The sequence below is a fragment of the Microtus pennsylvanicus genome, chromosome 1 (assembly GCF_037038515.1).
Source record: "Microtus pennsylvanicus isolate mMicPen1 chromosome 1, mMicPen1.hap1, whole genome shotgun sequence".
Classification (NCBI taxonomy): domain Eukaryota; kingdom Metazoa; phylum Chordata; class Mammalia; order Rodentia; family Cricetidae; genus Microtus; species Microtus pennsylvanicus.
Window position 1 is genome coordinate 116,939,959 of NC_134579.1, and position 22,116 is coordinate 116,962,074.

The 22,116-nt window shown below is 46.4% G+C and overlaps 2 protein-coding genes across 3 annotated transcripts in view; one reads left to right on the plus strand and one right to left on the minus strand.

Annotated features, from left to right (window-relative positions):
• Positions 1–510: 510 nt before the first annotated feature.
• P2rx2 (purinergic receptor P2X 2) lies at positions 511–3,674 on the plus strand. The gene is made up of 11 exons (XM_075981437.1): positions 511–719; positions 870–1,005; positions 1,101–1,172; positions 1,252–1,327; positions 1,420–1,516; positions 1,644–1,724; positions 1,816–1,954; positions 2,259–2,386; positions 2,542–2,635; positions 2,772–2,837; positions 2,917–3,674. The coding sequence occupies exons 1-11, from the start codon at positions 685–687 to the stop codon at positions 3,289–3,291; spliced, it is 1,299 nt and encodes a 432-aa protein (XP_075837552.1). The 5' UTR covers positions 511–684; the 3' UTR covers positions 3,292–3,674.
• Positions 3,675–6,171: 2,497 nt separating this feature from the next.
• Pole (DNA polymerase epsilon, catalytic subunit) overlaps positions 6,172–22,116 on the minus strand; it is a 56,699-nt gene continuing 40,754 nt past the window's right edge. The window contains exons 33-49 of one of the 2 annotated variants that reach the window (XM_075980964.1): positions 19,831–19,971; positions 19,454–19,607; positions 19,270–19,376; positions 18,608–18,784; positions 18,299–18,522; positions 17,897–18,117; positions 17,450–17,654; positions 15,607–15,780; positions 13,260–13,385; positions 12,210–12,342; positions 10,665–10,842; positions 9,387–9,509; positions 9,064–9,257; positions 7,651–7,851; positions 7,210–7,335; positions 6,570–6,659; positions 6,172–6,483 (exon numbers count right to left, since the gene is read on the minus strand). In XM_075980964.1, the coding sequence (XP_075837079.1) occupies positions 6,382–6,483; positions 6,570–6,659; positions 7,210–7,335; positions 7,651–7,851; positions 9,064–9,257; positions 9,387–9,509; positions 10,665–10,842; positions 12,210–12,342; positions 13,260–13,385; positions 15,607–15,780; positions 17,450–17,654; positions 17,897–18,117; positions 18,299–18,522; positions 18,608–18,784; positions 19,270–19,376; positions 19,454–19,607; positions 19,831–19,971 (2,676 nt within the window). In that variant the 3' untranslated portion in view covers positions 6,172–6,381. The remainder of the gene's footprint in view (positions 6,484–6,569; positions 6,660–7,209; positions 7,336–7,650; positions 7,852–9,063; positions 9,258–9,386; positions 9,510–10,664; positions 10,843–12,209; positions 12,343–13,259; positions 13,386–15,606; positions 15,781–17,449; positions 17,655–17,896; positions 18,118–18,298; positions 18,523–18,607; positions 18,785–19,269; positions 19,377–19,453; positions 19,608–19,830; positions 19,972–22,116) is intronic. The other variant, XM_075980975.1, reaches the window with a different exon arrangement.

The window sequence follows — 22,116 nt, forward strand, 5'->3', positions numbered from 1 at the left end:
ACTCACAGAGATCCGCCTGCCTCTGCCTCCCGAGTACTGGGATTAAAGGCGTGCGCCACCACCGCCCGGCATTTGCTTCAAATAACCTAGGCACAGGGGAGATCTAATCAGGTGGGAAACGGAATTACAGTACAAAGCTACGTCGTCAGCCCTCCGCCCCCGGGTGGGGTCCTGTCTTGAGCTTTAAATGTGGAGCTGGAGAGATAGGGCTGCGCTCTCCCGGCGTGGCATTTTTTTCTTGGATCTCTTTAGGCGCCCACCCCAGGCTCCCCTGGCTGGCCTGAGCTCTCCACTCTCCTTGACACCAAACTGGAGTTGCGATCCACCGTCCACCAGGATGCACTCTAAGCCGCACCAGGCCGCACCTGCAGCTTTCAGAGAGACCGGTATACACATACACAACTCCATCAAGCTTTGAAAAAGGACTGGACTGCTACTGTCACTGGGCGGGGCACGAGGCCACACCCCCGGACCGCCCAGGAGAGCACGAGGGGTGCGAGGCCCTCAGGCAGCTCTCTCTAGTGAACCGAGCTGTTTGGACCATGGCCGCTGCACAGCCCCCGGCTTCCCGCGGGGGCGGCCACGGTCTGGCGCTTGGCCCGGGGCTGCTGGACAGCGTTCTGGGACTACGAGACGCCCAAGGTGATCGTGGTGCGGAACCGGCGCCTGGGGTTCGTGCACCGCATGGTGCAGCTGCTCATCCTGCTTTACTTCGTGTGGTGCGCTGGCCGGGGCATGGTGGGCAATAGGGTGGAAGGGGATCCTTAGCTGGGGGCATGCGCGGGAGTCCTTAGGGCCCCAGGAGAGGGACGCCCTGTTCTCTTCAGGGTTGCCTCAGGAGCCGGAGCCGGCGCCGCCCTGTCTTGCAGGTACGTGTTCATCGTGCAGAAAAGCTACCAGGAGAGCGAGACGGGTCCAGAGAGCTCCATCATCACCAAAGTCAAGGGGATCACCATATCGGAGCACAAAGTGTGGGACGTTGAGGAATACGTAAAGCCCCCGGAGGTGCGGCGCTTCCTGCCCCAGGCCCGAAACTCCTCAGCGGTATGAATAGTCTGAGTGAGCTGACCTGCCCACCGCACTTTTATTTCTGCACCCAGGGGGGCAGTGTGGTCAGCATCATCACCAGGATGGAGGTGACACCTTCCCAGACCCCGGGAATATGCCCAGAGGTGAGGCGGGTACTGGGTGGTCTGGGAAACCCTAGGCCGGTCACAGAGTCTACACTCTGACCTACAGTCTCAACTCTAGAGCATGAGGGTTCACAGTTCCACCTGCCATTCAGATGACGACTGCGTTGCCGGGCATCTGGACATGCAAGGCAATGGTCAGTACGCACCAGGGACAGTGGAGAAGGTGGCAGAGTGGAGGGGAGTGTTGGCACTGACATCAGCCTCTTAACCAGTGTTTGCCCTGTAGGGATTCGGACAGGGCGCTGTGTACCCTATTACCATGGGGACTCCAAGACCTGCGAGGTGTCAGCCTGGTGCCCGGTTGAGGATGGAACTTCTGACAAGTATGCAGGGTTCACAGACCCCACTACTAGTTTCCTTTGTCCTTACTGATGAAGATCAGAAGAGAGACAGTGTGTCCTCCTCTCCTGGGCTTTGCGGGGAGACGAGACCCTGTCTGTATCTTTGCAGCCAATTTCTGGGTAAAATGGCACCAAATTTCACCATCCTCATCAAGAACAACATCCACTACCCCAAGTTCAAGTTCTCCAAGTGAGTCTGAGGGGCAGAGTAATATCAAATACAGTGCCTGGGTCGTGTGGAGGCATGTGTTGGGAACCAGATGTCTTTTGCCATTCCTTAGGGGCAACATTGCAAGCCAGAAGAATGATTACCTGAAGCACTGCACGTTTGACCAGGACTCTGACCCGTACTGCCCCATCTTCCGGCTAGGCTTCATTGTAGAGCAGGCAGGGGAGAACTTCACAGAACTGGCACACAAGGTGAGGAAGGGGGTGGGGACGGTGACGCTGGGTGTCAGCATCTGCTACCCAGGAAAGATTTTACTGCAGTCAGTTGTACCCTCTCTGTCTTGGCCAGCCTTGCCTCTGTTTTAGGCAGAGGGGAGAAATGTGACCATGGCCTGTGAGTGCACCTGCTCAATTATTGACACCTGGTCCCATGGTTGGTGCCAGTACCTCATTATGTCTTCAAAGTCCCTGGACCTTTGTCTCTGAGCTGAACCATCTCCTTTTGAGGGTTTTCTGCTTGAAGTCCCTCAATGCTCCTTGGCTCATTTTCCTGCAGGGTGGTGTTATTGGAGTCATCATCAACTGGGACTGTGACCTGGACTTATCTGAATCAGAGTGCAACCCCAAATACTCTTTCCGGAGGCTTGACCCCAAGTATGAGTCTGCCTCAGGCTATAACTTCAGGTACTTTTTTCTGTGAGACTGCCTGGGCTCATGATATACAGTAGTGTCTGCTTTGACTATAATAGTTCTAACAAAAGCGATCCTAAAGAGAGGAAGATGATTGTGTACATTTAGTCTGACAGCTTGGACACTGCTTTTGGTTTACTTAACCTTAGGTTTGCCAAGTATTACAAGATAAACACTACCACCACCACTCGGACTCTCATCAAAGCCTATGGGATTCGAATTGATGTCATCGTGCATGGGCAGGTATGCACAGCTGGAGGGGTTCACCTAGGCCTGAGCTTGCCCAGCACCATGTCCCTTACAGCACCTCACCCTCAAGCTCCACTTCTGCCACAGCAGCCTACGATGCTCTAACTAAATGCAAGCCTCTTCTCTGCAGGCTGGGAAATTCAGTCTCATTCCTACCATCATCAATCTGGCCACTGCTCTGACCTCCATTGGGGTGGTAAGAAATTCACTTGGGAGCCAGGGTGGGTTAGGGGGTGTCTGATATGCCTTTACCCAGTGGTGTCTGCTGACTTCAGGGCTCCTTTCTGTGTGACTGGATTTTGTTAACATTCATGAACAAAAACAAGCTCTATAGCCATAAGAAGTTCGACAAGGTGCGTACTCCAAAGCATACCTCAAGTAGCTGGCCTGTGACCCTTGCTCTTGTCTTGGGTCAGGTCCCTCCCCTACCTAGTCACTACTCCCAGGATCCATCAGGTGGAGGGCCAACTTTTGGAGAAGGGGCAGAGCTACCACTGGCTGTCCAGCCTCCTAGGCCTTGTTCCATCTCTGCTGTGACTGAGCAGGTGGTGGACACTCTTGACCAGCACGTGGGACAAAGGCTTCCTGTCCCTGAGCCTTCCCAACAGGATTCCACATCCACGGACCCCAAAGGTTTGGCTCAACTCTGATCTCATCTTCACTAAGCTGCAGACCTGGATCTGGGAGGGCAGAGAGAGCCTCAGCTGCTTTGGCAGCCCTAGTGAGGATCTGTACTCTGCAGTAGCCAAGCCATGTCCATGTGACTGAGAAACGACGCACCTGTTCAAGAGGAAAGAACCTTGTTCTGGCTCAGGCTTACACTCTTCCACTTCCTAAGGCTGATGGGAAGAACTGGGTTCCTTCCGTCTCCTTTCCCAACCAAATTCCTCATAGAACCCCTTATCCCTTCCCTGGCCATACTTTTGCACAGCCTTCTGGGACCCAAAATCAGAGAGAAGACCTCTTGTTTTGTAATTCTAAGCCCTCCTTTAGAAGTCATAGCATGCTGAGCCCAATAAAAATGATGAGAAGCTTCTGGCCTCAATTTTTTTTTTTTTTTTTTTTTTTTTTTTTGGTTTTTCGAGACAGGGTTTCTCTGTGGTTTTGGAGCCTGTCCTGGAACTAGCTCTTGTAGACCAGGCTGGTCTCGAACTCACAGAGATCCGCCTGCCTCTGCCTCCCGAGTGCTGGGATTAAAGGCGTGAGCCACCACCGCCCGGCTGGCCTCAATTTTTTGAGAGTAGCTGTGGATTTAGGAATATAACGGTCAGTCCCCTTCCCAGGGTCCCTGCATTCTGAGTTTGCCTGCATTCTTAGGTTGGTTAACCAGCTTGGGTTTAAAGTATAGGCACACCTGCCTAGGGAACTAAGGCTATATTCAGAATCCCTGGAATGGGATGGGGACAGTGAGCAGGTTGACAAAGCCAACACTGTCAGCAGGGCCTGGGGTAATCTAGTTACTGTATCTTTTGTGATTAGGGGAGTGATTGGCTAGGCAAAGCCTGTATCTTAGTTTCTTGGTGGCTCTGTCTATGTTCAGTGCCACCAGAAGGAATCCTAGCTCAGACCAGCACACCAAGTGCCAGAATGGCCAAAGACCTAGCAAAGAGACCTTTCAGTTTCTGCCCACATCACCGAAGATAGTACGTTTGTGTGTGCCTCTAGTTGTCATACCAAGTGTTTATGGGATGTTCTCAGTACCCTTGGAGCCTTCCATGGTCATGGATTCCATAGTCCACCAAATATGTTTAACTTCCTCCATGTTTGGCTTATAAGATATCCAGTTTTAGTTTGAGACAAACTGCCTCTTCCAGTTGAGTTTTTAGCTACAGCTTAACATCGAGGGTCAGAGATGCAGTCTTCTATTTCAGAATTCCTAAACTGACCTCCAAGTGAACCCAGGCTGGGTGGTATCTATGGTGGTACTGACCTATTCTGTAATGCTATAGGATGGCTCTGCTGGGAAACAAGCCAATGCCTCTGAGGCCCAGAGACCAGGAAGCATAGTTAACCATCTCCCTAATTTGATTTGATTTCCATTCAGAACGTCCCAGCACTGCCAACTCAGTCCACATCCCAAACAAGGAGGATCGAGTAGATATCAGGTTTCTCCCTACAGACAACCCGAGCTCATTACGGTTCAGACAAGTTCCTGATGGACAGATGCTAGATATTAAACTTTCCTTTCAGAGACGGAGGCTCCCTGTGCAAATACAAAACAGTAAGCTAGGAAGTGGCAACTATAGGAGGCTGGAGAGGTGGCTAAGCAGCTAGGATGACTTGCTGCTCTTTCAGAGGATAGAATTTGGTTCTAAGCACCCACATAGTGGCTCATTACCATCTATAACTTAAGATCCAGGGGGAACCAATGATTTTTTTCTGACCTCTGTGGGTGCCAGGAATACACATAGTACATATACATACATGCAAACAAAATATTCATACACATAAGTTCAGTAAGGTTTCTCATCACCTTGTCAGGCTTCTATTATTTTGGGTTTCTGAGTTTGACACTTTAGCTATTGCCCTGGTAAACTGGCCTGGACCAGAAAGAAGCAGTAGACAAAGGCTGCATTTAGCATAGTGAGATGCATGAGTTCTCTAATTTCCTGAGACTAATGAAAGGCTCTGCTCATCTAGCAGATGGGTCAGTGTCAGTATAGAATAGGAGCTACTTATTCCTCCACTTTGCAGTGCTGAGAGCATCATATTTTTTAAAATATTTATTTATTTATTATGCATACAATATTCTGTATATGTGTGTATGTCTGCAGGCCAGAAGAGGGCACCAGGCCTCATTACAGGTGGTTGTGAGCCACCATGTGGTTGCCGAGAATTGAACTCAGGACCTTTGGAAGAGCAGGCAATGCTCTTAACCACTGAGCCATCTCTCCAGCCCGAGCATCATATTCTTAAAAAGGTTAGAGATTAAGCTTCCCCTTTAAGGGTGCCAGCTTCAGTGTTGGCGGGTCTCAGATGTTGAGGGGCAAGTGGTGACTGAGTATAAGTCCTCAACAGATTTCTCGGAAACCTCATGACTGTTTCCCCTCATTTTCTTTGTTCCCTCAACAGTTTAGCCTAAAATGTGAGAAGACATTTTTCTAAAATCTATGTCTTAAACAGAGTGTTCAAGTTTATGATAAATGATGTTTAAAAACCCATGTGGGCCTTAGGCTTATGAGGTACTTGCTGTAGTCCACAAAGACTAGGTAGTTCAGGCCCATCTTAGCACACCTCAAGACAGAGCCCCAGGTCTCATTCAAGACACTGAGTGACAACCCTCTTCAGACTTTGCTCTGAAGCAAAATTCCTGGGTCTCCACATGTTTAGGACCTGGACTTCTCAGAAAGTAGCTCAAATTCTACTCTCATGAAGGTGAGGAAAAGGCCCATTTGTCTGAAAATGCACAAGACTGTTGTTGGTCTGCATCCTCCCTGTCTACACCCCTACCACATCTCAGAACCTATCTCAGGCTCAGGCCAGGAGGCAGAAGAAAAGGCTGGTAAGGGAGCAGAAAGCAGAAGCTTCAAAACATGTTTATTTAGAAGGCAACCATTGAGGACAGAGGCACTCCGTGCTCATGCTTGTTTATGACTCCTTGAGACTTTCTGGAAGTATTTTCTCTGGTCTTCCCAGACTGTGGTTATGAGATTGGAAAAATCAGGTGGTCAGTGGTTCAGGTATCTGGAACAGGCATTAAGATACCTGTTATGGGATAACAAGGTGTTTTAAGCCTAGGCTTAAGGACTTGTTTGGAGCAGCCATTCTATGGTCTCCTGGAGGTATGACATATTGTAGTACTTGGCAATGTTCTTGAAAATTCTAATCTGTTCCATGAAGACCTGTAGGGACAAAGAGACACAATGACTCTGGGTTCTACTCAGACAGGAGGGGCAAATGACCCAGTGTGTCTGCGAGGATGGCCTACCTCAGTGTGGATGGTAAGAACAAAGTCTCCTGCACAGCTGCAGTACACAGGCATATGGGTCTCTTTCATACCACGGCACTTCAGGCATACCTGAAACAAGGAAGTAGGACCACTGATCATGGCTCAAACCATCATCACATTGGATCTTATTGAGCCTTGTTGAGGAAGGATGCCTCATGGAAACATTGGCAAGTTTATTTCCCTACTGCAGTCACATCAGGACTCAGTGCCTCGATGAAATGCAAGAAATAAATCTTGCCAGCTCCTTTCCCTTTGCTGTGGGTACCCCCAACCTGGATTACCAAGGTCTGGGGGTGTCCAGTGTCCCAGCTGGTTCTATCCCAACAGTTGCCCAGAGATAAACCATGGACTTTGCTCAGTGCTCATAAGGTGCTGCCAAAGCTTTCTCTGCTCTGCTCTTGTGCTCTACCACTGACAGTTTTCTGTCTATTGTCTATCTCCTTCCACCGGATGGAAGAAAGTGCCCTTCGAAGGTACCAATAGATGTGGACAGAATCAGTGGGCTAGTTGCATGGACCAAGGCTGACTCCTGGAGCAGTACTCAGGACCCAAGTATGCTTTTATTTTCTCTGAAATGCTGATAGTGTCTGGAAACTCCGGGGAAGACTGGGGAGCTCACCAGGTCCTGCAGGGTGAAGGCCATCAGTTTCCTCTGGAGGGCTTCAACCAAGGCTGATTCAATGGCAGCTGAGTCGTAGGGGGCTTGACAATTGGAGCAGAGCCACTGAGGAAGGATGGTCCCATCCTGGGAGAGTGGGGAGGAAGACTTAGAAGTCAGTGTGACTTGGGCAATAGCACATCGGGCTGGTGTAAAGTGAAGATGTCAGAGGAGTGGTGGGGCAAACATAACCATCACTGCTCTTGGCTGCCTGAGCCTTTTATTTGTGATGATCAGACCTTTTAAAGGCAATTTTCTAGCATGCTGTGGTGGGATGGCTTGGGGGTGGCGTGTTTCAATCCATAAGTGAGTCTTTGGGCAGTAGGCGGGATACCACAGGCTAGGCTACATGTTCCAAACCACTTTAGACATTTAGAGGTTCTGATCACCAGCTGAGCTCACCTGAGAGAAGGAGGAATCTTTGCATAGGTCCAGGTCTCGGCAGAAATTACAGCTGTAACAAATCACCTCAGGGAGCACATAGGAGTGGCAGGGATTCCTGAACTGCGCCTCCTCAGAGAATTCACCAACGTCTATCAGGCGTAGTAGGTCTCGGTTCAGCTTATTCACCTGATTTGTGATGTTTGTGTCCAGAGACAATACCTATGGTGACCACAGCACATTAGGAAGTAGTTCCCAGGCCTTTCTGCTACTCTGGCTGGACCAAATACCTCTTTTAAGCTCATTTCCAAGTATCATCCTAGCCCTTCCTCTTCCCATCTGAAGCCTCAGGAAGAGCTGATTCTCTGTAGTGGCAACTCTCTGACAGTGAGTGGAGACCTCACGGATGAATATATTAAACATTTCAGGTAAGAAACATTGATTCTACACAATACCTTCCAGAAACCAAAGAGGGAGGACACCGTAACTTGTATTAGGAGGTCGGCATCACTCCAATACTGAAACCAGACAAACCACCATGAGAAAGGACACAAAAACTCTCTACATGTACTAGCAGATGAACACACCAATATGGAAAAAAATACAGAATCCAAAAATAAAGCAGATAAAATAAAGTCAGTTAAGTTTTTTTGTTATTTATTTTTTCCTTAAAGACAAGAGTCTTACTCTACAGCCCTTTGAAGATACAGGCTGTCCTTAAACTATGATCTTCCTACGTGTCGCAGTCTTCTCTAGTGCTGGGAATGAAGAGGTGAGCCATCATACCTAGCCTAATAAAGATTCCAAAAGGGAGTAAACATTCCTCAGTGGAAAAAGGCTCTGGAACTGGATACTCTCATGTTCAGACAGGAAACTTGTGCAGAGATGAGCTAAAAAGGACTACAGATTGCAAAGTGCAGTTCATCCCAGCTTGTTTTCTGGGAAAGGTGGGTCAGTGACTGTCCAAAGTGTATTTGTAGAGAAGAAACATTCCTAGCTCACTATCTTAAACCCTAAGGTGTAGTCATTTGATATTCACTGTTCAGCCGCAGAGTGAAGCACTGGGACGCTCAGATGGCACAATGAACAGTAAGTGCTTTGAGTAATGACCCACATGGTCACTGGTAATATCATCTCACTGTGCTGGCCCGCCTTTCCCAGAAAACAAGCTGTCACCTCATTTGGTCTCAGAGGTCTGTTCTGGCTCATCAGGCCCACTGGTGGCAGGTGATCCATGAACTTCAACTTCCACCTGCTATAACTTTCCCACCATACCAGCTTTCCTACCCCAGAGCCTCTTTGCCTGGTTCCTGGTCCAGACCTATCAGCGGGACTTCTGTAATACCTGAGCCCAAATGCTTCAACAATGGTTGCATGTGATAGGTAACCAGCAAATCCTGATGGAATGACTGAAGGATTTATATCTGCCTTCACCTTGCACACATATTTGACGAACTCCAGAGCAGGATTATTGAGCAGTAAGTGTGAACCAGGGAGGACAGGGAACATCTCTGAGGGCTCAGTGGAGCTCCGAGAACCTGTGACTTTCTTCTGAATTTTCTGAGTGATGGTGAAGAAGCTCTGAGTGAGCTCATTTGCCACATAATCTTGAGAGAAGGTGATCATTCCTAGGAAAGAGAGAGTGCTAAGGGGCAGATTCAGCTGGCAATGGGTATCTCCTACCCATTTGCCTGTATCATCTGAGGCACACAGAAATCAGGCACATAGCATGGTTCTTCTGTGACCAGACTGCTCACCAGGAAGGGCTCCATTAGTCTCTTGGGAGAACTGGCTAGCCCTCTTCCTCTTCATAGGGGTACTGCCTGGAACACTGTGTCTCAACTCATTCTTCATGCTATGGTACACAGCCACGATGTATGCTGCAGAGAAGAGGCAGAATTGGGTCACAGGGCCTGAGAGTCAGTGATGTGCTGAAAAATACCCCAGAATCTGAAGGAGCTCTGTGGCTGGCCAGATGGTTAGACAGCTGAAATACCATTGCTAGTGATAACTTATCTGCTGTCTTTGGATGAAATCAAAGTCAAGAAGAGAACTGGAAAATTGGATATAAGAAAGGAACTTGTAGTTAGGCAGTGCCCAGTACTTGGGAGACAGACTCTGTAAGATTAAGGCCTAGTCAAAACGAGCCAAAACAACCCCTCCCCCCAACCAAACCAAATCAACCAAAACAACCAAACAAACAAAAAACAACTGATGTAGATGAATTCAGGGAATAAATAGAACAACAAGTGTGTGAAAATAGAGCCTTAACAGCAAATGCTGACAGTACATATCTGAACGCACATACCTGGACTATTTCTGCCTTCTTCTTCTTCTTCTTTTTAAAAGGTTTTTTTTTTAAAGATATACAGGGTTTCTCTGTATATCTCTGGCTGTCCTAGAACTTGCTCTGTAGACCAAGACTGGCCTCAAACTCAGAGATCCACCTGTTTCTGTCTCCCTGAGTGTTGGGATGAAAGGCATTATGTCACTACTACCTGGCTAACCTGGAGTATTTCTTGAGACAACTTGGAAAGGTGAAGACTCAAAGGAAGTACATAAGGACATAAGCAATGACAACAAAACCACCTGTTGGTACAGATAGGGGGGTGTATGAGAAGTCCTATCTACTTGCCAACAATTTAATGACCATGTTTACCCTCAGTTTTTCTGTTTTTATGAGTGGCAGTGAATTATAAAAACACTCTAAGTTTTATGCTTACCGAACATGATAACCATGTCTACAAATACTTTCAAGGTATAAGAGGTTTCCAGTTAGTGAAGCCCCAGAGGCCAGCTTTATTACTGCATGTGCATGCACATGTTCCCAGGGATGTTAGCCATCAACCTACTAGAAATAGAACTGGAAACGCCTTAGGGGCAGCTGCTCCGTCCTCAGTTCCTAATGCTGGAACAGGTAAAGACAACAGCAATTCCACCAAGCTGAAATTTCCAACAATTTTCCTCTCCACAACGAAGAGCCAGAACCATTTTTAATATAACTCAGCTGGTTGTCCAGCTTCAGCTTGACGCACCTGAGACAATCATGAGGAAGTAGCTCTGGCAAGAGGCTGCCTGTGGCAAAAACTGCAGAATGTTCCAATTGTTGTCCAGTAGGTCTTCAACCTCAGATTCCTCCATACCCTCTTCCTCCTCCTCCTCTTCCTCCTCCTCTTCCTCATCCTTGGTTTCCTCCCTTTCCTGGGAGTCTTGCTGTAACAGAAAGGTAACCCTTTTTCCAACATGGCAATAATATATAGCAAGAAGACAGAGACAGAACTTCTCCAGCCTGAGTCTCCTGGATTCTGACATTGTAAGATCAGTGTTCCATGGAGCATGTCTAGCTCACTCAGGTGACTGGGAATTGTGATTCTCATTTATGCTTTTAGAAGACATGTCAAAATGACCAAACTCTCCCTTCCAATAGGGCTAACCAACCAGAACTTCCTGGTGACCAGCTTCTTCTTCTGAACTTAGCAATTTCTTCTTTAGCTGGGAGTGGTACCTCAAATCTGTGGCCATACTCAGGATGCTAAGGCAGAGTCACTGGAGATGAGGGTTTCAAGGCCAGCCTAAGCTACACAGTTGGCTCACAAAGTAGAACTTCTTCTTGATTTGGTGACAATTTCCCACAGACCCAACTTGACTGGATGCCTGTATTCCTGCCAGGGTGACTTCACTATATGCAGGAACTACATTAACACCATGCCATTACCCTGATGGCCACATTTCCTTTCTTCCCTCAGTGAGGTCTATCTCCTAAACCCATCTCTAACTAGAACTGCTCCTGGCCAGGCCTTGGGAGTCATGGTACCTAAGGAAGCCTTGGCCTTGTCCCCCCAGATTCGCTGATTACTGAGACCTCAGCTTCTAGTCTTCCTGCTGGCCAGAGCTTCCCCTTTTGGTTATCTGTGAATACCCCATGGAGAGCAAAGGTCTGCTGTCTCAGCCTACTCTCTGGGTACTACTCATGAAATGATTACCCATATTTCCATTTCACAAATGCCACAGCCTGTCCCCCACATGGCTCCTTGCTGCAACCTCTATTCACCACAGCTATGGCTCACATCTGTGCATCTCCACCTGCTAGCTTCTGGACCCCATCTTTTCACAACTCTGCATCCCTTGAACTGATACCACATGCTTTTTCCCTGTGGTAAGTTATTCTCAGAATGGGCAAGTAGATGCCAGAATTCCCATCTTCACTAACCCTGAATCCCATCCTGTGCAAAGGTGGGCACTGTTGGCTCTCTGTGAGCACCTGAAACTACTGCCCAGACACCCATCTACTTGAGCTGTTTCAGCTCCCAAGGTGTCTGCTCTTGCACCTCTGGCTTTGTCATTTTCTCCACTGCTCCCCCTCCTCCCTCTTTTCCACAAATTTTGCCAATTTTAGCCTCATGGAAAGCTCTTTGCCCTTACTAGGACTAATTCTATGTTTTCAACTTTTTCTATAAGCTGATGAACTGGGTAGAGTCAGTTCTTTGCTACTATTGACTGAGGCCCCAGGAAAGCATTACTTGTCACATGGGTATAAATGTGGCCCCTTACGTATGTGGAACCAGCCCTAACTCTCTTACCTGTCCACAATGAATACTAGATGGAACTTTTCCTTTGATTCCACCATAGTTGGATGGATCCATCCATAGAAGAAATTCCCAGCATCGAGAGAAAGAGATTGTCAGGGAATGGAAGATCTCTTTAGAATGGATGCTGCAAGAAGCCAGAAAGTACTGAAGTGACATAACAGCTTTCCTTATTTTTTCTTTTCCTTTGTAGCTAACTTACAAATAAACATCAAGTGGATTCAGACAGTCCCTCAAACTTTCTATGATACTGAAGAAGCTGCTTGGGAATGAAGGTGACCAAGAAGGAAGCCAGGGCAGGCCTAGGGTCCACTGTCTCTATCTTATGTCAGGTACATGACACTGGCAGCATTGCTTCCTGTTTTCCAGCACCTACAAGTTACTTATCCCATGCACGGTACCTACCAATAAGGAAGTCCTAAACATACTCCGCCTTCTCTCTCTCTTTTTAAAGATTTATTTATCTTGATGTACATGAGTATTTGCTGTAAATGTTTATTGTTCTATCCGAATTGGAGTTCAGATTGGACAGCTCACAAAGTCCTGTAACTATAGCTCCATGGATCTGATTGATAACCTCTTTTGCTCTGGTCACACATCCCACCCCTCTCCAAGTCTCTCAAAACAAAATCTAAAAGAAAAGTTCAAAACTTCATCTTGTTTACATTGGAGCCTCTGAACCCAAACAGATTTGTGAATATGATTCATGAAGGCAGGAATCACTGCCTGAAGCCAAAGGTACAACATGGAGTTCAGCAATCGAGAGCTCCATATGACTGACTGCCTGGAATCAGAACACTCCCATGTGCCCATGCCCACATCTGTGAAGTTTATGCAACAGCGCTTTACAGAACCTTCTTAAAAATAGCAGGTATTCCCCGAGTATTTCAGACTTGAATGTTTTATATCTGAGTTGTCCATGCAGGTAAACACGAGTAACCACTTTTTCATGCTGCTATGCATGACCCTTGGTGTGTGCCGTATCCTTCAAGTACCTCTCCAAAGCCATGGCAGCTGCATCACCAAGATGCCCCTGACTCTAACCTGTTTGTGATATATTCCACATAGGCAAGGGCATCCTCTATCCAGCGTTTCTTTGTACAGAGGATGATGCGATTGAAGTTGGCATAGATAACTGATGATCCCAGTCGTTTGAACTCAGCAATGAGCCTGAGGAGTAAGTTCATAATTAATGAGGTGCCCTGGTATAAAACGAAGTCAGGGAGTATGAAGAGAAACTATGAAGAAGACCATGTGATATTGAAACAACAAGCATCCTAACTATACTTAGAATGAGCACAAGGGCAAAAAGGAAGAGATTTCTTTTTTTTCCCTTTTTTTTTTTAAAATTCATTTTTAAAAAAACTATCTTTTCTCCTTTTACATGCCAAATTCATTTCTCACCCCCTCTCCTCCTCTCTTTCTGGCTTTTAAGATTAGGTTTGGGGGCTGGAGAAATGGCTAAATGGTTAAGAGTTTTGGCTGCTCTTCCAGAGGACCCAGGTTTGTTCCCAGCAGCATCCATTTAGGGATGTCACAGTCATCTCTAACTACAGTTCTGGGGGATCCATTACATTTTTCTGGCCTCTCTGGCTACCAGAGACAAACATGGTACATGAAGGCAAAACACTCATGCAAGTTGGGATAATCTTTTAGCACACTGTGTGAAGATGTGTTTCCTCACCTGCCTAAGGCACCTTCTGATTGGTTTAATACAGAGCTAAATGGCCAATGGCAGGGAGGATAGGTGGGACTTCTGGGGGAAGAGATAGGAACTCTGGGAAAGAATTTGAAGTGGGAGCTGGGCAGTGGTGGTGGATACCTTTAATCCCAGCACTTGAGAGGCAGGGGCAGGTGAATCTTTTGTGAGTTCGAGGCCAGCCTGGTCTATAAGAGCTAGTTCCAGGACAGGCTCCAAAGCTACAGAGAAACCCTGTCTCGGAAAAGAAAAAAAAAAAAAAAAAAAGAATCTGAGGTGGGAGATTTGTCAGCCAGATGTGGAGGAAGCAGGACATACGGATGAACAGTACTGAGAAGAAGTAACAAGTCATGTGGCAGAATGCAGATTAATATAAACTGGTTAGTTTAAGGCTTAAGAGTTAGTTGGGTACAAGCCAAGCTTCAAAATTAATTAAAGTTTCCAGGTCATTATTAGAGAGCTGGCAGTCCAAAGAAAGACCTGTTAAATCATACACATTAAAATACAAAAACAGATGAGGTCTGGCTCCACTGACACTGAACTTTAGGACTCAGGCAATCCTCATGCCTTAGCCTCCTGAGTAGCTGTGACTACAGGTGCATCCACCATGGCAGAGCAAGATTCCCTCCCTTGATTTTAGATGGGAGTCTGGTTATATCCAGCATGGCAGAAAGATAGCAGAAACAAAGGTAACAGAGAGCTACTTATATGACCTTTATTCATGGTTTTCCCCCCTTCCCTTCCCTTTCCTTCTCTCCCATCCCTCTTTCCCTCTCTCCCTGATTGTGAGCCTGGTGGTGGCGGCACATGGCTTTAATCCCAGCACTTGAGAGGCAGGTGGATCTGTGAGTTTGAGGCCAGCCTGGCCCTACAGAGTGAGTTCCCAGGACAGCTGGGGCTACAGAGACACTGCATCGAAAAATCAAAATCAAAACCAAACCAAAACAAAACAAAACAAAAGAATTTCCTACAATGTATTTTAATACTCTTTTCCTTCCCCCAGCTCTTCATAGCTCCCCCCACCTCTCTGTCCACTTAACTTCACAATCTCTCTTAATCTTAGTCATTTTTAGATTTATTTTTATGAGTATTTTCCTTGCATGTATGTTAAATATACTGCATGTGTGCAGTGTCAGCAAAGGCCAAAGAAGCCCAGTAGAGAGTGTCAGATCTCTTGGAACTGGATGCTGGGAAATGAACCCAAGTCCTTTGCAAGAGCAGCAAGTGCACCTAATCACTTGCTGGAGCCATATCTCCAGCACTTATTACTTCTAATATCACAACACTAGACATAGCTGACTGTCCATTAGTATGATACATTCACACTTAGTGTTTAAAGTGTTTTCTTTTGTTTTTGAGATAGGGTCTCACCATTAGTCCTGGCTGGCCTGGTAATCACTATGTAGACCAGTCTGGCCTTGAACTCATAGAGATGCACCTGTCTCTGCCCAACTGCTGGGGTTAAAGGCGTGGACCATTACACTCAGTTAAGGTGCATTACTAAAACAAACAAGGTGCATGAGAACATATTAATATAAAAAGGAAGTAGTACCATGATGCTTTACATAGCTTTCTGAAAAGATGAGTGCACAAAGCCACAATAGCACCTAAGTCTGTCCTGGGATTTATGCTTCCCAAAGGCACTTACTTGGCTTGTGCCCCTCAGCCCATAGCCCGAGGTGAAGCACTCACTGCAAGAAGAGTTTCTTCATCATATTGTGTAGTGTCCGGTGCAAGGCTGGGTCATGGAGCAGAGAGCATGGTGACTGGAGCCAGCGGTAGAAGTGCATAACCTGGTTGTCGGCATAGATGTTGTGGTACTGTGTGATCTCCTTTACCCAGCCAACTACCATGCTCTTCAGGATTCTGAAAGATGGCAAAGGATGAAGATCCATACTACATGCTGCTGCTGGCATCACTGTCCCAGCTCATAATTCCCATTGTCTAATTTCATTCCCTGGTTCCATAATGTGTGAGTTTCACCTCCTTACCACTTCCCTCCACATAACTCCCTATCTTGCTCACCACACCTGGACAAGAAGACACCTTTGTCCTTCTTAAGACTCATTTTTAATTTTTAAAAAACCTACATGCAGCTGTGAGAGAACGTGCAGTAAGTACAGATATCCACAGAAACCAGAAGGTATCAGATACACTGGAGCTAGATTTACAGTAGTTATGAACTACTCAGCAAGAATTTTGGGAACTGAACTCATGTCTTCTACAATAGCAGTGTATGCTTTATTTTTTTTGAGGTGGGGTGGGGTTTCACTGTCAGAAGAGTAGGAACGAAGAGCCACAGAGCTGGTTATGTGCCTTCCATGTAAAGAACCAGGGACTGGCCCAAATTGGGTTTTCTAGACATCAGTGAGACACAGGGGAGGCTCCTGGGGCCAATGCAACACTCAGGTAACACAGACTGGACATGAGCCACAAAGTATCAGAGATAGGATGCTGTGGTCACTTTTATGGCTTCCTGTACAAATGTTCACTTTTCTCAACTCGTAGTCTCTGCCACGTGTGCTGCTCAGGGTTGAAACACTTTTTTTTGCCACAAGTCTGCTCTCAGCTCCAAGCCCTCCTAGTCTTCTTATTACTTTAGCAAATTCCCTTTTTCCTTTCATTTGGAGGCAAAAAGGATGAAATATGTGTTCTAGAAGCAGAGACATGAAATGACTACCCCATACTCATCCACAGTAACACATCATGACCTCAGCCCTTCTGACTTTGGCTTTGCCATCTCTAGCATGGCTGGAGACTGCACCACTTTGCAGGGATAAAGGAATATGGGCAGAGTGAAAGTGCTCTGTGTTTATGGCACAAAGGAACAATACACTATTCCATCACTAGGAGCCAGGACTGATCATACCTCTGACAGATGATTCTGGCTACTATGACTGGGTGCCCTGGGAATTTCTTGCAGATACTCCTTTGATTATACTGAAAGCAATTATGTATCAAAAAGTTCTTCACGAGAGAAGCTTTTATCCTCAAAAGGTCAGATGGTAGCACTTGTACTGTCTACTAATAACTAGGCAGGGTATGCTCAGGGACCCTGGATTGCATTATGTAGCAAGGAAAAGACATCTCAGGAATGCTGATTCTAATGCTGAAGTTTGCACAACAGTTAAGAGCATGAACTGAAGTTCAATTTCCAATACCTACAACTTCCTGTAACTCTAGTTCTAGGGTATCTAACTCCTTTGGCCTCTGTGGGCACCTATATTCATGCACACATGTGTGCGCGCGCACACACACAAATTGAAATAATAAAATAATAATTAAAAAAGGGTAGATGTGTGGTACATGCCTTTAATCCCAGCACTTGGAAGGCAGAGATATGTGAATCTCTATAAATTTGAGGCCAAGCCTAGTCTATATATTGAGTTCCAGGCCATTCAGAGCTACATAGAGAGACCCTGTCAAAATATAAAAAAAATGTATTGCTGACTTTGGCTTTAGCATTCTAAAGTAGAGGTTGCCATCTCCTTGTTGTCTTGTCTAAGAAGATAGCACATTATATGAGAGTAGATACCTGAAGGTACTAGAACAGAGGGCTGTCTCATCATAGCTGGCTGGGGCACTGGCAGCTTGATTGCCTGTGACCATGTCTTCTAGGGAGGCCTGCTGGATCACATCGAAGCTGATGCCCATGCTGCCAGCTCCCTCCATGTCATTGATATGGTGGGACTGGAGGATGGTGTTGACGGCCAGATTTTGAATGTCCAGCTCCACGCACACTGCAGGAAAACACAGTTGTCCATGTACCCTTGCCAGCACTGGGATCATCTCCCAGGCCTGAGCTGGTCAGTGCTGCCTAGTGATGTCAGGCATGTCACATGATCTCTGACCAATATCTGACTTGCCGGTATCCATTTCTTAAGACTTGCCTTTGGGCTTATTCTAGATGGTTGAGGACTGAGCCCCATGTGATAGGGAGTCATTAGATGGCGGGATGGAAGTGCCCCCTTCTCTCACTCACCAGTAGAGTAACAGCCAGAATTATTGATCTCCACAGTGGCTCGGTCATCAAACTCCATAACAAGGCGGTTGTCATCAGCTTCCTTCCCACCCAGGTCAGGTCGAGAGGTAGGGGACAGCCAAAGCAGGTGGTTGTGGCGCTGGAGGTGGCGTGCAAAAAAGAGGTCGGAGCCAAAGGTGGAAATGTCTTCTGGTAAGTTCCCAACAGGGATGTGGAAATACCTGTACAGAGGTACAGGTTCAGTCCCAAGTACACTAGCATCATTTTGGGACCACTCACAGGGTCACACACTGTAGGCACCCAGGGTATAGCCTCACTTCCTTATCTCTCTTCTTGTTTGTGTGGCACTGGGAATCACATTTTTAGCTAAGTTCTACTACTGAGCTATACCCTATTCCTCACCTGCTCATTTCGAAGGCCTGTGAAAGGCAAGTGTCTAAATTGAGGTAGTGTCGGATCATTCGGCGGGCTCCGTGGCGTTGCCAGTCCAGAACTCCATAACTGATCTTGTCCGTCACTCGGACAGGCACTAGTGGGAACTCCTCTAAGATAGGAATCTCACTGGCCAGTCTACATAGCTCCCAGTTAGACTGAACAGCGATGAGTGTGGGTCCCCGGCGCTCTTCCTGAGTTGAACAGAAGGCAGAAAGGGCTAAGTGGACAAAGCCTTGGGATAGGAGAGTTCCACCATTGGATCCCAACTTTTCTTACCTTGTAGGCAAGCAGGAAGCGTAGGATGGCTCTGCAGATGGTTTTCAAGTTGGTTTCAGCACGAACTTCAAAGGTGTGTTTCGGGGGAGGCAGGAGCTTGGGGCCCACCTTCTCCAGCAGTAGGCTATGTTCTGCTGAGTACAGGGCACTGAGGTTGGGCATTTGGTTGCTGCGTACCTAGGCAAACACCAACTTTTAGGCCTACTATATATATACATGCACTTGTGTTCTGTGAAGCTGGGTAGTCATGTCTATTTCTTTCTTTCTTTTTTTTTCTTTTTTCTTTTTTTTTTTTTGGTTTTTCGAGACAGGGTTTCTCTGTAGCTTTAGAGGTTGTCCTGGAACTAGCTCTTGTAGACCAGGCTGGCCTCGAACTCACAGAGATTCACCTACCTCTGCCTCCGGAGTGCTGGGATTAAAGGCGTGCACCACCACCGCCCGGCTTTCTTTTTTTTTGAGACAAGGTTTCTCTGTGTAGCCCTGGCTGTCCTTGAACTCAGAGATCCAACTGCCTCGGCTTCCCAAGTGCTGGGATTAAAGGAGTGTGCAACCACTGCCCAGCCTGCCTTTCTATTTCTAATTGAATGGCAAGAGGAGAGTGTCTTTCTTCCCCATATCCTGTCTTACCCACATATTTTCATGTACCGTGCCAAAGGACTCACAGTATCCAACACAAACACAGATGCTCTTCTCTGAGAGGGGATAAAGACCCCAAAGAGTGCCTTGTGGCCCTGTGAATAGTGGTACAGGTAGATGTGGCGGATACTCCCTGTAGAAAAAAGTAAATTCATTGCCTGAGATGCAAGGGATACGGGGCAGGTGATAGGGCTGTTGGTAGGGCCATACCTGGTTCCAAGTAGCTGAACTGGGCTAGTGAGCGCATTTCTAGGTGCTCGAGGGCAAAGGTTTCAGCTTCCCAGCCTGAAAGGTGCCTTACCAGCTGTTTGTTGACTACACACACACAGCCCAGCTGTACAAGGGCCCGGAATAACAATGGGACCTGGAAGAGTGGGTATTGTGTTGGGCCAAATGGAAGACGCTAGCACCACAGCTCAATCTGAGGCCACATACCCCAGCACAGCCTGTCTTCATTCAAAAGAAGCCACCTTAGGTAGACATGCTGCTGAGAATCACTTTCCTATGGGGCTTTCCCAACCCATGCCCATTCCTGTGGAATCTCTCTTCTTATCATCCAAGTGGTCACTAGCCAGGAAGATAATCACCTGAGTTTCATATACGCCCTCAATGTCGGGTGCTGACAACTCAGTGTTGATCTCGTTGATATGTTCTTGGTACATGTCCTCTGGTACTGAATACTCATAGAGATTGTAGACCATGTTGGAACGAGGAAGAGCCCGATTCACCTGGTAGACAAAGTGGTGATGAGCCTGCCACATCCTATACAGTGAACCCCTGACCAACTCCCAGGGTTTTCAGTTCACTTGCTTCAAGGATTACAATTAAAAGACAAAGGCATAATCTAAAAGAGCAACCTGAGGTGTCTGGAAAATCACGAATACTTTACAGTTGAGGCATCATGTATCATCAATACTTGTCTGGAGGACGGGCTCCCAGGTAATTATTCTTAGATCTCTCATTTTATGAATTGGAGGTTGTAGTTACCTAAAACTCAGAAAACTATACTTTTCTGGCCAGAAAACTATTTATTTGTTTTGTGTACTGGGTACATGTATGGATCATGGAGAGGTGATACACTGTTCATGAATCTTCATAAGCCAACTCAAACCCTAGTCTCACTCCAAGCTGCAAGTACATATAGACATGGTCAGAAGAACGCAAAGGACTTGAAAACTGAACTGACAATGGAACCTTTATACAAAGAAGGCAAGACTGAACTTGGGACCCAAATTAACTGGATTGGCTGCCTCAACATTCTCTAAAGAATTAAACAATTAAAAAAATTTATTTATTGACTGGGTGTGTGCGTGTATGTATAGTGAGTTCAGAAGACAAGAACTTGAAGGAGTTAGTTCTCTCCTACCATGTGGGCTCAGGGAGGCTTGTAAAAAACCCTTTTACTCACTGAGCCATTTCACCAGTTCAAGGATTTTTTTTTCCCATATAAATGCCCAAAGTTTCACAGTATCAAATGTCAAGTGTTCACTGTGGATTACGTTTCTTGATAATAAGAACCAGGGAAAAATGAGTAATTCTCAAGGGAGAAGAGAACCATCAAATTTCAGCCCTGGGATGACTCACACATCACAACTAATAACAGTTTTATGGCATCGGCAGCTTTGCCCCACCTTGAGTCAGTCAGACAGGATGGCTCATATACCTGTAACCCAGCAGAGAGGCTGAGGAAAGCCAGTTGAGAATAAGATCAGCCTATGTAATAAAACTATTTCAATAAAACAACAAAATCTCCACAGGAGGCTGGGGAAATGGCCTAATTGGTAAAGCGCTCCCTGTATAAGTACGAGAACCTGAATTTGGATCCCTATCACCATATAAAAAACATGGAGCAAGGGTGCATGTCTGCAATTCCAGTGCTAGAGAGCTGGAGACAGGAAATCCTAGGGATTGCCAGTCAGATGGTCTTTAGGTTCAAGTGGAAAGTGATTAAGGAAGATACCTGATGCTGACTCTTGGCTTCCTCAAGTGCTCTTAACTTCTGAGCCATCTCTCCAGCCCCTGAAGTTTACATCTTAATACATTTATACTGATGTAAACAACATCTGGACTAATATAAGATACCATCAGCCCAGAAAGATAATTATAGCATCTATGGAATGACACACTGACATGAAGCTCTAATAGGTCAAATGCATCTATAGTTATATAAATGTGTACCTCACACACTAGCAGTATGGTGAGGTGGACAAGTATGCTCTAGGAAGGTGGTAATGTCTACCTGGATGGTGGTGAGAGTGATTCAGGTAGATATATTTACTATATTATTTACGTGCATTAGGGAATGCAGGCAGTAACTGATTGTAAGATACTAAATAAAAGGGGCTGGAGAGATAGATCAGTAGTTAAGAGCACCGGCTGCTCTTCCAGAGGTCCTGAGTTCAATTCCCACCAACCACATAGTGGTTAACAACTATCTATAGTGGGCTCTGATGCCCTCTTCTGGCACATGCAGATAGAGCACTCATATATACAAACAAATAAAGCTTAAAGAAAAAACTATATATATATATATTCCCAAGTTCACATCACAGTAACATTTTTTTTTAATTATTTGCCTTTGAGATAAGAGTCTTGCTATGTAACCTAGAGTGACCTTGAACTTAAGATCCTCTTGCCCGAGTGTTGAGATAACACGCAAGGACCATTCCACCTAGGTTCATAGAAATTAATCTATCTACCTGTCTGTTCATCCATCCATCCATCCATCCGTTTTATATGCATTGGTGTTCTGACTGCACGTATGCCTGTGTGAGGGTGACAGATCCTCTCTAACTGGAGTTACAGACAGTTGTGAGCTGCCATGTGGGTGCTGGGAAGTGAACCAAAGTCCCCTGAAGAGCATCCATTGCTTT